The 15,777-nt window shown below is 43.0% G+C and overlaps 1 protein-coding gene across 3 annotated transcripts in view; it reads left to right on the forward strand.

The window, feature by feature from the left end:
• LOC135198627 (TGF-beta-activated kinase 1 and MAP3K7-binding protein 1-like) overlaps positions 1-15,777 on the forward strand; it is a 479,012-nt gene that overhangs the window by 124,311 nt on the left and 338,924 nt on the right. For all 3 annotated transcript variants that reach the window (XM_064226386.1, XM_064226385.1, XM_064226387.1), the window contains exon 3: positions 1,084-1,253. In XM_064226386.1, the coding sequence (XP_064082456.1) occupies positions 1,084-1,253 (170 nt within the window). The remainder of the gene's footprint in view (positions 1-1,083; positions 1,254-15,777) is intronic.

Consider the following 15,777-nt stretch of genomic DNA (forward strand, 5'->3'; position numbering starts at 1 on the left):
TTTGAAATATTTTCATATAAATAACAATAAATAGAAAAAATTCGTCCTTCAGTCAACTTTAACTCAACTGAAATGGTCGAAAAACGCAATTGTAAGCTAAAACACTTAGTCTAGTAATATTCAATCAATTACCTTCATTTTGGAACAAATTGGAAGTCTCTAGCACAATATTTCGATTTAAGGTGAATTTTTGAAAAAACTTTTTTACATCCGCACGTTACGAATTCTGTGTTGCTTTGAAATTTTTTAGGCACTGTCATATATTCCAATATTTATATATGATAATGATATTTTTTTCATTTCTGATGGTTGCATACTAAACTTCAGGCAATGACTAAAAAAGGAGCTAAAAATGAACTCTTAATCGTAAAAAATAAGCGTGCTGTGATTTAAAAAAACAAATTTCTGCTTCGGCGCTAACTCCTGAACGCCGCTGGCATATGAGAGACACTTTGGTAAATAGCGGCTCGGCGTTTAATGGTTGATATTCTTTCATTTGTATTTGAATGATAGTTTTTCTGTTTACCCAACCATCTGACAATATTTTTCAAATTGTCTGTCATGTTTCATAATATTGATTTTTCTAAGTATAACACAGTTCCTTGAATTTTACATGTATATCAAAAGAGTAATTGTTAGGTGAACAAAAACTTTTGGAAGATGTTTCAGGTTTTTTGAGTGACTATGTTGTAGGGCTCCAAACAATGGATAGTATGCCAGGCAGAGGGGGCCAGGGGCGGCTGTCAGTGAACTGATTCTTGTCATCTAGTAATAGTAATAAAAGTGCTTTAAATAGGCTAGCAAGTTCCATTTTTAGGATATAATAGGGGTAACAGGAAGTTTGGCATCTTGACATGAGATAGAATAAGGATGAAGAAGAGCTTGGCGTGATATTGAAAAACAAAAAGCACATTGTAGTTAATATCTTCCTTATGGGGTTTTCATCAAATGACCATTTTGCATGTTTCTGCTTAGGAATAAGTGTGATTTCCATGCAACCCAGAAGTAAGGCATTTGTATAGATATACTGTGTATCAGTGAAACATGCAACTAGTTTGAAACTCTTCATAATTTTGTCTCCAGGTGTGGGAATGTCAGCAAACCAAATGTACCGGGAAGATGGGACTCCATGTTCAGAACATGAGTTTGAAGATCGCAGCATACACTTTTGTCTTGATCGTGAGAATAACACTTACCTGTATGGTGTTTTTGATGGTCATGATGGAGCTAGGGCAGCTTACTTTGCTTCACAGGTAAGTAAAATGAGTTTACATTAAAAAGGTCCGTGAATTTTGTTTAATGTACAGTGGTTCCAAATTTTGTGTATTGATTACATTTAATAACCCCTTGAATCAATACAATTTGCTTTTTTTCAAGCTATACATACCTAAACTCCCCATTGCTTTTTTTTAACCTGTCACTGTATATACTGTGCTATGGATTTTCTGCTGTTATTATGTAATTGGTTGATAGACCAGTAGTGAGCAATAAGTGGCTTGAAGATTTTACTTTGTCTAATTATATGCACAGTATGTTAAAATGGACAGTGTGGTGAAAACTGGTTCACACAGTGAGCCTCTGATTTTGAAGTCAGAAATTTTAGTTACACTGTACTATGATGTTTGTTTGGTAGCCGCTGATTGGCTGGTACCAGGAGGTAGACGGCTTGTTATGTGTCTCATTTTCGTCTGTAGCTTAGAAAACTAGAAATATGTTTATATTTCTTCATTTTTCAGGTTTTGCTCAAGATAGGAAAGTTTGGGCATACCAAGTTGTTCGGTATTAATTGTATAACTAAATAATTTTTTCTTGAAATTAATAAGATAAAACATAAAGGAATTACAAAAGTAAAGAGAGAAGCATTTAATTCTTATACCTGTTTTTACTTATCGGATTTTGCATCACTCATGCAATTAAGGTAAAATAAAACGTGTTTTCATACCAAAAATTCACTCTGAATATGCTGGTGCTTTTGATTTTAGATGTGTGATATGTTGTGAGAAAGTGAAGCATGAGTCCTATTATTTTGCTTCCGTACTTGACTCAGGCTTTAAAGGTAAACCATCTTACTTAGTTCCTTGTTGTTTATTACTCCACTGAGATCATTACACTTAACCCCCTGCTATCGTGCGTTCGGCTATAGCGTTTTACGGCTGTCGCGTATACTTAAAAAAGCTCCCCAACTTTCTTATTGCGCACCAAATCGGCAGCTATTATGTGCCTTGACATCACTGCCACGGGCCATGTTCTTTTTTGATGTCATGGTGGCAGTGCCACACTGATTGGTGAAGGGTTTGTTTACAAGTCACTAGTACTACATGTTACCACACGTGTGTGTGTTTGTGTCGCGTGATAGCAGCAGTTTTTTTTGTGAAAGTGTTACATAATGGCTAGTAACCCTCCAATCCACCCCCCTATGATTGGTGAAGAAGTGCAAGAACCTGACTTATGCTCAGAAACTGGAAATATAGTGAAGTTGATGAAATGTCTAATTTTAATTCTATAGCCTTGATATGTTTTTACAGTGGTACCTTGACATACGAAAGGCTCAACTTACGAAAAACTCGAGATACGAAAGCCAATACGAAAAATTTAACAGCTCTACATACGAAAAGTTTTCAAGATACAAAAGGTTTCTGAAAGTCCGAGATTCACCCGGATTACAATTTTGAAAATCGCGCCGCGCGCCGCCATCTTAGTACTAGTAGACTTGCCACCATCCTCCTGCTCTCCCATTGGTTCCTGATGCTAGTCGCAGCCATGAAATCCTTCTCTCCTATTGGCCAGCGTCCCTCCCATCATGCATCTACTATGTACACGTGGTGGCGTGGCTCGGCCACTCGGTACCAGCATTGTTATAGTACGCACGCGGTATTTGTTTTCGGGATCGTCAATGTGTACGTAATATTTAAAAAAAAAAAGTGACCAAGATCTCTCACATGGAATAAGTGATCAAGGTCTCTCTCATGGGATGACTGGAAACTTTGCAAGGTTGGTAGAATCTCCACTCCCTGCTGAACAGAGGGTGTAGACCAATCATTTACAACATGCATACCGGTATACATATAATCAAGGCACTTCAGTTTATGTTGAAGGTCAGCAGCTGAACATTCAGTACCCAGATCAGTTGCAGAGAGAGCATTTGGTTGAACAGGGTTTTGATGGACACCAGGGCCAACAGAGTCATGAGGTGCAAAAAAAGAACCAAGTGATAAAAAACAGAAAGTTGAAAAATTCTTAAAAAAAAAAAAAAAAAAAATCTACATAAAGTAAAAAAAGTAAAAAAAAAAGTTAAAAATCAAAAAAAGAAAAAAAGAAAAAAAGGCAGAAATTAAAGCCACTTTTCATAAAGTGCAATCATTTGTAGAAGACACCCCCCGAAAAGGCTCACACAGGAACGTGAAAAGTAGGCAGAAGCAATCTTCCTTGGATAGTTACGTATGTAGTACGTACATATATTTTTTAAAGTGTACATATGTACAAAAAAAAAAAAAAAACGGTAGAAATTAAAGCCACTTTTCATAAAGTGCAATCATTTGTAGAAGACACTCCCCGAAAAGGCTCACACAGGAACGTGAAAAGTAGGCAGAAGCAATCTTCCTTGGATAGTTACGTATGTAGTACGTACGTATATTTTTTAAAGTGTACATACGTACATATGTACAAAAGAAAAAAAAAACGGCAGAAATTAAAGCCGCTTTTCATAAAGTGCAATCATTTGTAGAAGACACCCCCCGAAAAGGCTCACACAGGAACATTTTGAAAAGTAGGCAGAAGCAATCTTCCTTGGATAGTTACGTATGTACGTAGCCTCACTCGAAAGGTAAGCTTCCACATTTTATGTACAGTATATTTCTTGTTACCATGTACACTAATATACACTTTATTTACAGGTTATATTTTTCATTTTTTTTTTATTAATTTAGGTATTGAATGGTCCAAATTGTTGTAGTATTTCATTGTTTATAGGTCAATTTAGCTTTATTATGAAATTTACTGGGGTGTTTTTGGAGGGCTTGGAACGGATTAGCCATTTTACTTGTAAAATGTGGTCCAAGATACGAAAACCTTATGATACGAAGGGTGCCTCGGAACAGATTAATTTCGTATCTCGAGGTACTACTGTATTTTACAACACTGATTTGTTGAATTAATATTGATTACAGTAACTGATTTGTTGATTATGTTGAAGCAATTTGTTAAAAAAGGTAAAAATGGTGAAGATAAAAGGATAAATATTGGTGACTTAAAAGGAAAATTTGTGGTCGGGAACCAATTAGAATTTTTCCCATAAGTTCTTCAATTCCGTTACAGCACGTTCATAGCGGCACCAACTAGACGCGATAGCTGGGGTTGAAGTGTATTTCATGTTGTTCAGATAACTCTGATATCTCTTTTGTTTGAAAGTATATTTATATAAGAAAATTAGAAACAATATGCAGAACCAACCTGATTAAAGCATAGGTTGAATTAAAGACTACAAAGTCTGTCCCTAGATCTCAAATCCTTCTCTGGACAATTTTCCACTGCCCGCTTAGATCTCCAACAATAACAGATGCATCCATCTGATTTTAATTTATGTTTTCTTATCAGATATGTCCAGACATTCTCACATTATATGACATTGGATTGAAAATGTTCAACAGTCATAATGGGAATTCTGTGCATTTATTTACAGAAAATGTAATAACATAATAGGTTCCAATGGCTTGCTGATGAGCAAAAATCACAGATAAACAGAAATCAATGATTTTTGGGGCTTATCAGTGCCAATAACCAGTTAATGGTAGCTCTGTTAGGTATGCGTCGAAAGTACAAACACCTCATATTGCTAACTGGCAACTTTCAACAGCTCCTCAGTGATCTTACAGAGAGGACCAATACTATGGTGTCTTGCAGATAGCTGTCATTAGGCACTACTGTCTAACTGGAGTATAGTGGGCGATAGATAAACAAAATAAAAGGGATTTTGACGGAGGAAACACAAAAAACTTTATTTCGGTGGGCAAAGGGTCACGTGTCGCCCAGTGAAATATATCCCTTCAGTTCATATTTCTAGGTAAATGATACTAACATTACCAGAGAAAAATAAAAGAGGGGGGATGTCAGAGTATCCTGACTCGCTCACCCTAAATAAAAAGAGGGTGTCAGTATGGTACTGGGGTGAGTGAGACCACTACCACGGACCTCTTGTCATTTAGAATTTTCCTCCATCAAAATCCCCCTCCCCGAGAGAGCTGGAACACAGCCCGCGCCAGCAACTACTACTACTCACCCACCCACGCCGACAACAGCGCCTCTTGTGGCCATCCTTGACGTTAGAGGACCAAGCTTGGGCGCAAGGGTGGGAGATAAACGGGGGGGGGATTTCACTGGGCGACACGGACCCTTGCCCGGAAATAGATTTTTCCTTCGTCAAAATCCCTTTTCTGGCCTCAGTCCATGTCGCTTCGTGATATAGTACCAGAGAATTAGCACAAGCTTGGAAAAAAGAAACAGTAGAAGGTTTCAAGAAAACACAAAAGTAAAACAAAATAATTATAATCTAGTTTTCAAATTATTTACAAAGTTATCATACTTAATCTTAAACTAGTATAAAGTAACATGTGTTAACCTTAAATTACATAGAAGGACTTAAAAGTACACTTAGGCTAATTTATGATAACTTAAAACTAGAAATTATTAATTATTAATATATACAAGTGAGTCTCCGTAGCATAAAAATAAGGAAGATCAGCACAAAATAGCCTATTTTGGCTAACTATTTACAGGTGTGAGTGACCCTAACATAAAAATAAGGGACACCTCACGATACATAGCCTTTTTAGGCAGCAAAGGCTCAAACAGGATTGAGCCTGACGGTAGGTAGGATCAAAGGAAAATGTTAGCGAGGCAGGTAGAAAGGAGATCTGGATCTTCGACTACAACTACTAGACAGTGTCAGGGGAAACTGTGTTTCCCGCCGCCACTGCCGGAAATTTAAGAGATTCCAAGGATTTCAGGTAGTGTACTTTTTTAAATCATCAAAATTCATGTGATGGAAGTAATTAATTGAGGTGGCTACTGCCCTGATGTCAGGGGCTTTAGGGAATGAATCAGGATTGGCTTGTTTAATAAAATATAGGATTTGTTGCCTGATCCCTTTTAAGGAAATAGTGCCACCTTTTTCCCTTATAAAAAGGGGACTTGAGGACCTAGAGGATGTCCTGGAAAGATAGGCTCGTAAGGTCGTCACCGGACATAGAGAAGGGTCTTGAGGAAGAGGGAGGATCTTCCAAGGGGCCCATCTCATCAAGGGATCCTCGTTTTTAGCCAAAAAACTGCGATCTGGAGATAATAGAACTTCTCCTGAAGGTAGAAAGTCGACATGGCCAGAGTCTCTGGAAAGAGCCGACAGTTCAGATATCCGGGCTCCTGAGGCCTGACTTAGTAAGAATAATGTTTTCCTTAATATCATCATATAATTGCATGAATCGTTGTCAGTATCTGAAGCCAGTTTGAGAACATCATTCAAGAACCATGAAATTGAACTAGGCCTTTCTGAAGGTCTGAGCCTAGCACAAGCTTTAGGGATAGACGAAAAGTAAGACTGTTAAGTCTTATCTTAAAGCCAAACTGGAAGATTTTCTTTAAAGCTGACTTATTGGTTGTAATAGTACTAGCTGCTAGACCTTTTTCAAACAGGGATCTGAAAAAGGATATAGCTAAATTAACTGTCATGGTTCAAGAATCCGTTTCCTTCGGGAAATTTGCCAGTTTTTTAACTGCTGCGTCATATTGGCGCAGTGTTGATTCCCTTTTATCCGATTCTAAGAAAAGGATATTTTGGGGATTGATATTTGCATCCCTCTTAGCTGCGAACTTCATGAAGTCCATAAAGTTAGGGTTTTGAGAGTTCCTGAGGAAGTGAACACAGTCCTCATTTGTACTGATTGAGACAGTTTGGGGTTCGGAATCCTTTGAGGCCGAAGACCCAATTCCAGAAGGAGAGGGTACCAATTGCTCTTGGGCCAATCCGGGGCTACAAGAGCCACTTGTCCCTTGAACGACCTGAGCTTGTTCAGGACTTTCAATAGAAGATTCACTGGAGGAAAGATGTATATCTTTCTCCATTGATTCCAATCTATGGACATGGCGTCTGTGGCATAGGCCAGAGGGTCCAGGTTGGGGGCCACATAGCAAGGGAGCTTGTGATTGGATTGTGACGCGAAAAGATCCACCTGGAGGCCTGGGACCTTTTGGCATACCCACTGGAATGAGCGCCTGTCCAGGGACCACTCCGATTTTAGAGGAACTGACCAAGACAGAGCATCTGCTATCACGTTCCTTACTCCCGCCAGGTGAGTGGAGGATAGATGCCATTTGTACTTGGCTGCCAGAGAGGAAATGGCTATCATGACATGGTTCACATGTCTTGATTTGGATCCTCCCCTGTTGATGCAGTGTACTACCACTGCACTGTCCAATACTAGTTTGATATGGGAATTCTTGGCTGGTAGAAGCCTCTTCAGTGTGAGGAATACTGCCATAGCTTCCAGTACGTTTATGTGAAGCCGGCGGAATTGAGGCGACCAAGTCCCTTGAACTTTCTTGAATTGGGAATACCCTCCCCAACCGCTCAGAGAGGCGTCCGTGTGGATAACCAACGCTGGAGGAGGGAATTGGAGAGGGACTGATTTAGACAGGTTTTTGGCCTCTGCCCAAGGGCGGAGACGTTTGCGAAGAATCGGCGGGATTACTGACAACTTGTCTCGAGATTTGACATTTGCTCTTGAGCGCCAAACTCGATTTATATCTTTCAACCTTGCTTTCAGCAGAACATCTGTGACTGACGCAAACTGGAGAGAACCTAGGATTCTTTCCTGGTTTCTCCTTGATGTCTGTTTGCATTTGAGGAATTGCCTTATTGACTTGGCTATTTCTTTCCTTTTGGCCAACGGAATTGACAGAGTGTGGGAGTTCAGGTCCCACTGAATGCCGAGCCACTGAAAACGAGATTCCGGCGTTAGCCTGGACTTGACCCTGTTTATTTGGAACCCCAGATGTTCCAGAAACTGTATTACTTTGCTCGTGGCCTTGAGGCATTCTTCGACGGTTGTTGCCCAGATGAGCCAATCATCCAGATACGCTACTACCATTATCCCTTGGGATCTTAGTTGTTGGACTATTGATTCCGCTATTTTCGTGAATACCCTGGGGGCTACGTTCAACCCAAAGGGCATCACTTTGAAGGAGAATGACTGGTTTCCCAGCCTGAAGCCTAGATATGGGCGGAAGTGTCTCGCAACTGAGATATGATAGTATGCGTCTGTAAGATCGATAGAGGTGGTGACGGCCCCACGGGGAAGTAAGGTCCGCACCTGCGAGATAGTCAGCATTTTGAACTTGTCACAACGATTGAATAAGTTTAGACGGGACAAGTCTAAGATTATTCTTCGTTTTGTTGAGCCTTTCTTTGGCACGCTGAACAAGCGTCCTTGAAACTTGAAATGTTTGAGTCTTGATACTACTCCTTTCTGAAGGAGTTCTTGTGCATACTCTGTCAATTCCTTCGTTGGTTCTTGAAGGAATGTTTTGGATGGAGGGGGAGCTTTGATCCAACTCCATCCCAGCCCTTTGGACACAATGCTCTGTGCCCAACTGCTGAATCCCCATCTATGCCGATAGAGAAACAGCCTCCCTCCTACCTGAGGGTCCTCACTGACTTTGGGCAGGGCATGATCCGCGTCCTCCACGGAAGTGCTTTCCCCTGCTAGGTGTCCTTCCGCCACCCCTCTGCCGAAATGTACCTCTAGCTCTACTTCCTCTCCCAAACCTGTTGAAGGCTTGGAATGCCTGACCTTCAAAAACAGGATTTAAGGCCGGAGATACAGCATAAGAGGTCGAGGGATGGTTTTGGGACGCCAGCAGGAGAATTGGCTGGGCTTGGTTCTTTGCCGCCGATGGCTGAACCACTTGGGACATAGGAACCGCCTGTACAACTTGTTGTTGCTGAGCCTGGAAAGGTGGGAACTTCCTGGGCTTCTTCAGCTTCTTCACAGTTGAGGGGGTAACTTCTGGCTTCCTCTTGACAGAAAGTCCCCAGCGGACCTTAAGGCTCTGATTCAGCCTGGTCGCTTCATGCTGAACCTCGTTCACCACAGATTCGGGGAAGAGGTCAGCGCCCCAGATGGATGACGCAAGTAGCTTGTTTGGCTTGTGCCTGATTGTGGCTTCCTGCAGGACGTGCTTCCTGCAGTTGCGCCTAGCTATTACAAAGTCGTAAAGATCACACTGTTCTGTGTGTGTTTGCGCCTTTGCTAATAGCTTGAACAGAGGTTCCGTCCCGTAAGTGATCGCGGCAACCTCTGTCATAACTAGGGCATTCAAAGTCCTCCCTAACCTAGTACTAGCGTCAAACTCCGCTTGAATATGGTTATCCGACAACCTCGGGAGACTCTCCCCAAATTGTGCAATAGCACAATCTGGTTTGAGCTTCCCGATCGTGAAGGTAGCCGGCAGATCCGCCCAGAGGTCTTCGGATCCTGGAAAGAGTAGAGATGTTGGTTCAGACTCTCAGTTGAGGCATAGGCTCGTCTTTCATGGCGCCCTGTAAGGTTACCTCTGCCAGCTTTGTGGTAAAGGGGAGTGGTGTCTCCTCCTCTGATACAAAGATGGTGAATGGGCTTTTGAAAGCCTGAAGCTTGGTATTGATGCAATCCCACTCTTCTAGGCTTCTAACACATTCCCTCTGAGCTTGATCCCGACTGTAAATTACTGTTTCCTTCGGGATCCTATCCTCCCTCCTCATTGCCGTCTCCGTCAAGGGAGCATAGCCCATGAAGGGTGGTTGGAGATTGGTGGGGTGGAACTCGAAGTCCTCTATTCTCCGAGTTCCACAATCGGGGATGGAAATCATACCATCCCTGAAGGGGGCAAAAGCTGCGACCCTCCAAGGATTGCTCATGGTGAAGGAAGGGAGAGAGTCGTAATCTGGCATGGGTGGTACTCCGGTACCTGCCTGAGGAAGAACTGCTGGGGAATTCTCCCTGAGACCCGCCAACAGATTCTCCTGGTTTGCCAGCCTCTCCGAAATATTCTGGATTGACTGGCCAGACTCCTCAAACGAGGTGGAGATGTGTGAAAGCATCTGTTCAAGCCTGTCGTTAACCATGTTACCGACTAGGTTCCCCACCTGTTGCATAACACCGGCGGTGAATGCCCCGGTGTCGAAGGGACTAGGGTCCCTGACCAACACAGGAGTCTTAGGATGCGCTCTGGTAGACGTCGAAGGCTCTGGCTCTGTGGGAGCACGGGCCTTCTCTTTAGAGGACTTGTCCCTAGACCCTTTTGAATGAGAAGTCGAAGAAGACTTCGATTTCTCTGCTCCAGGTTGGTGAGCCAGAGTCTTATGAGATGATGAGGACGAGGTCTTCTTAGAAGACGTCCTCTCTAGGGTCTTCTGCTCTCGCTTCCCTTTCACTTTAGGGATAGCTGAAGCTGATGACGCCTTCGCCGGAATGTCCGACTCAGCAAAGCCTTGGAAAGAAGATGAAGAAGGAATAGGAGACGAAGATCCAGACAAGCCCAAGGGAAGCCCTTGAGCTCCTAGCAAACCTACCTCAACTAACAGATTGCTCTCACCTACCGCCATAGGCTCTGCATTCAAATCAAGTGTCGCCACATCCTCTGCGATCTCCGGGGTCCCTTGGTCCGCCAATGCCTGCGCCAACTGCTGCTGGATAGCGGTGATACACTGAGCTGCCGCTGCTGGGTCGATGTACTTGGTCGACTTGCCGCCTGGGAAGAGGCGGACAGCCATACTCTTGTCCAGGATGTATGGCTGCCCCTTGGAGACGTTCTTCCCAAAGCCTCCGACCCAGGCCCTCAAGGTAGCCGACGCGTCGTCCTTCACGGTGGTAGCCTGGAATAAAGGGTCATTGTAGTCCTTACAACAAAGCCCCGAAGATATATGATTAACACTTACGACAAGTAATATTTATATCTCTTAATATATTGCATTATAACAGTATAAGTATATTAAGAACAGATGGAGCAGGCTTCATGGTGCCATACCACGTAAGTCGTTATGGCGGATGGCACAGGGAGCATGGGTCCGGCAGACCTCGTGACCACAGGGATCTTGCAGGATGGCGTTGTACCCCGGTTCTTGGCAGTTGGTAGCCTGTAAGTGGACAGATACATGAGTATCGGCAGTTACTAACAGGGCTAACCTGCTAAGAGATATAATACTCCGCTGCATGCTGGAGTGAGAATTTTTCTGGGCATAATCCTCTCCTGTACTCCGTGAGAGATAGTCCGTAAGACGTGGTAAACTGGTCCAATATACACTGGTACACTGGAGTGAAGATTTCCTTCGAACTAGTTACCTGCTCATATACCGAGGGTACACCGAGGTGATGGTACAAGCACAGCGGAGAGACACGAGAAGATTAACTCAGATAAATATATTAACAAAAGCCAGCAAAGCGTAGCTCCGCCGAACAAAATTTTTTCAAGCAGACGGAGAACCCGGATGGTGAGCGGGCGCTCCGCCAGACTAGCAGAAAAGTGATAACAGAACAATGAAACATGAATAGCATTATAAATGCAGATAAAATAGATGCATGTAAGAGCTACTCTCCGCTACCCCCCAAGGAGCTGGCGGAGCCACGTAGAACGGATGGGGGAGGGTAGACCGAGGGAGGAGAGAGCTACAACGAGACCCGAAGAAGACCCAGTACGAGCGGACGGGGTGGCCAACCCAACCCGAACGCATGAGAGGACCCCACCCCCCCATGGATCCCAGGGAGAGAACGGTATACGAGCCAGACTCAAGACCCCCCCCCCCCCCCCCCCGTAACTCGCATATCCTCCCTGGGAAGGGAGGAGGAGGGGAGGAGTGCCCGGTTGGTTGCCATGGTGACCGTGAGCGAGTGAGGACTGCCTCCCCCCCGCGAAGGGGAGGGAGGCAGATGGGGGACTGAGCTGGTGGCTCTTGGTGATCAGCTGGCCCACCGCGAACGTGGTTGGACCACGCGGGCGAATGGGACAGACAAAATATAGCCTAGGCTAATACTAACCGTCTCAAACATGCAACACAAACAGAATACATTGTAAATATCGTATTAAAACTGAAAGGAAGGAAATCGAGAGTAAAGAAAAAAAGGGGGGGTGGGGGGCGTCCAGGAGAAGTTAGGCTAGCCTACCTGGAAGGTAGGTAGACCAACAGCTCAGGAGCTGGCCTCTGCCGATACGTTAAACGGAGGGTGACGGCCAGGGTGGCAGGACTAAAGAATAAGTGGGTAAGAACCCACCTGCCTAACAGACCTAGACAAAGGAACATGCATGCATGAACACAGCTAAGACATAGAGGCATAGGATTTCCTAATAGTACGATGTGATAAAATAAATGATAAGATGGCAGCACATCTTGCACCACACTTAATATAGTCATAATAAGAATCATAGATACTGTACATTAATAGCAACAACGGTATGGAAGACCGAAGGAGCTAGCAAAGAAACACGAAGCGAGCCGGCATGGCGAGCCCGAGACCAGACAAGGAGGTGCCGTTAATAAACCTAAAAAACGGTTGAAAACGGATCCTGACTGGCTAAAAATACTTGTAACCTTTCAGCAGTACTTAAATTAGCTGCGGCAATAGCTTGGAACTCCATGATGACAGGTAAACCCAGAAATGGAAAGCACAAACACAGAGCTAAAAAATCAATGTGCGTGCGAGATGTCGCTAACGAAAAGGATGGCCACGAGAGGCGCTGTTGTCGGCGTGGGTGGGTGAGTAGTAGTAGTCGCTGGCGCGGGCTGTGTTCCAGCTCTCTCAGGGAGGGGGATTTTGATGGAGAATTCTAAATGACAAGAGGTCCGTGGTAGTGGTCTCACTCTCCCCAGTACCATACCGACACCCTCTTTTTATTTAGGGTGAGCGAGTCAGGATACTCTGACATCCCCCTCTTTTATTTTTCTCTGGTAATGTTAGTATTATTTACCTAGAAATATGAGCTGAAGGGATATATTTCACGAAGCTACACGGACTGAGCTCAGAAATGCAGGCAGTCCATGGTTATCGACGATAAGCAAAAATTGCCATTAACCAAAACTCTGTGATTTATGGCATTGATAACTTGATTTTGGTGCAGATAGCTTATTGGCAACGCTCCCCTTACTTATGGTCACATTACTTGACATACTTGACAGCTCTGGGCTTCAGCTCTCATGGAGTTTAAAAGAAAGATGAGGGGAAAGGATTTTATAGCATTTTGTAATTACAGTTACATTATTATTATTATTATTATTATTATTATTATTATTATTATTATTATTATTATATTATTATTATTATTATTATTTTTTGTCTATATCAGTCCTTCAATTCAACTGAGTGGTATTTATAGTGTGGGTTTCCAGGTTGCATCCTGCCTCCTTAGGAGTCCATCACTTTTCTTACTATGTGTGCCATTTCTAGGATCACACACTTCTGCATAAATCCTGTAGCTACTTCAGCCTCTAGTTTTTCTAGATTCCTTTTAAGGGATCTTTGGATTGTGCCTAGTGTTCCTATGATTATGGGTACAATTTCCACTTGCATATCCCATATCCTTCTTATTTTTATTTTCAGGTCTTGATACTTATCCATTTTTCTCTCTCTTCCTCTTCAACTCTGGTGTCCCATGGTATTGCAACATCAATGAGTGATACTTTCTTCTTGATTTTGTCAATCAACGTCACGTCTGGTCTATTTGCACGTATCACCCTATCTGTTCTGATACCATAGTCCCAGAGGATCTTTGCCTGATCGTTTTCTATCACTCTTTCAGGTTGGTGCGTACCACTTATTACTGTAAGGTAGCTGATGTTTCTTGTACAGGCTCCAGTGGAGGGCTTTTGCCACTGAATCCTGCCTCTTTTTGTACTGGTTATGTGCAAGTGCCAAACATTCGCTTGCTATGTGGTTTATGGTTTCATTTTTTGTATTGCACTTCCTATATATGGGAGAGATGTTATTTCCATCTATCATTCTTTGGACATATCTGGTTCTTAGGGCCTGATCTTGTGCCGCTGTTATCATTCCTTCAGTTTCCTTCTTGAGCTGTCCCCTCTGTAGCCATTGCCATGAGTCATCGCTGGCTAGTTCTTTAGTCTGTCTCATGTATTGTTTGTGCATTGGTTTGTTGTGCCAGTCCTCTGTTCTGTTTGTCATTCTCCTGTCTCTGTATATTTCTGGGTCTTCGTCTACTTTTATCAGTCCTTCCCATGCACTCTTGACCACCCATCTTCACTGGTTTTCAGATATTGCCCCAGTGCTCTGTTCTCAATGTTGATGCAGTCCTCTGTACTTAGTAGTCCTTTCCCTCCTTCCTTTCGTATTATGTATAGTCTGTCCGTATTTGCTCTTGGGTGTAGTGCTTTGTGTATTGTCATATGTTTCCTAGTTTTCTGGTCTGTGCTGCGGAGTTCTGCCTTCGTCCATTCCACTATTCCTGCACTGTATCTGATTACTGGCACTGCCCATGTGTTTATGGCTTTTATCATATTTCCGGCATTGAGTTTTGACTTGAGTATCGCCTTGAGTCTCTGCATATATTCTTTCCCGATAGTGTCCTTCATCTCTTGGTGTTTTATATCCCCTCCTTCCATATTCCCAGGTATTTGTATCCCGTCTCATCTATGTGTTTGATGTTGCTCCCATCTGGTAGCTTTATCCCTTTAGTCCTTGTTACTTTACCCTTTTGTATGTTGACTAAGGCACATTTTTCTATTCCAAACCATCCTGATGTCCCCAGATACAATCCTTACAGTCTGGATTAGGCTATCTATTTCCTTGATGCTCCTACCATACAGCTTGATGTCGTCCATAAACATCTGATGGTTAATTCTGTTGCCTCTTTTCTTGAGTTGGTACCCGCCATCCATCCTCTGCATTACTTTTGTCATGGGAATCATGGCTACTACAAAGACTAGTTGGGACAGTGAGTCACCCTGGAAGATCCCTCTCCTGATATTAACCTCTGCTAGTCTTATTCTAGAGCTTGTAGGTATTGTATTCCAGGTGCGCATTGTATTTTTGAGGAAGCTGATGGTGTTTTCCTCTGCCCCTTATATTTTCAGTCATTCTATTATCCATGTGTGTGGTATCATGTCGAAGGCTTTCTTATTGTCAATCCATGCCATGCTTAGGTTGCTTTTCCTTTACTGTTCTTCATTACCATTTTGTCTATCAGGAGCTGGTCTTTTGTGCCCCTACACTTTCTTCTGCAGCCTTTCTGTTGGTGGGGGATGGTGTTTGTCTCCTATAGGTAGTTGTATAGCCTTTCTCTGATGATACCTGTTAGTAACTTCCACATTATTGGTAGGCAGGTGATAGGCCTGTAGTTACTGGCTATATTTCCCTTACTCTTGTCTTTTTGTACTAAGGATGTTCTTCCTGTTGGCATCCATTTGGGCGCATGGTGATTTGTGATACAATGCTAGAGTTGTTCTGCTATTCGTGGGTGTAGGGCCTTGAAGTTTTTGAGCCAGTATCCATGGACTTCATCGGATCCTGGGGCTTTCCAGTTTAGCATTTTCTTTAGTTGGTTCCTTGACTTCCTAGAGCCATGTTGCATGTTTGTTGTGTGATACTGGATTGTTCCATATATTTTCCCAGTCTCTTACTTGGTTTGGCTTCAGGAATTTCTTGGTGGTTGTCTTCCCCTCTTAGTTGGCTGTATAGTCTTTTCTTGTTGGTTCCGAATAGTTTGTTCTGTTGGTATCCCTTATTCCTGTTCATGTGAAAG

Source organism: Macrobrachium nipponense, chromosome 22 (genome assembly GCF_015104395.2).
Source record: "Macrobrachium nipponense isolate FS-2020 chromosome 22, ASM1510439v2, whole genome shotgun sequence".
Lineage (NCBI taxonomy): Eukaryota > Metazoa > Arthropoda > Malacostraca > Decapoda > Palaemonidae > Macrobrachium > Macrobrachium nipponense.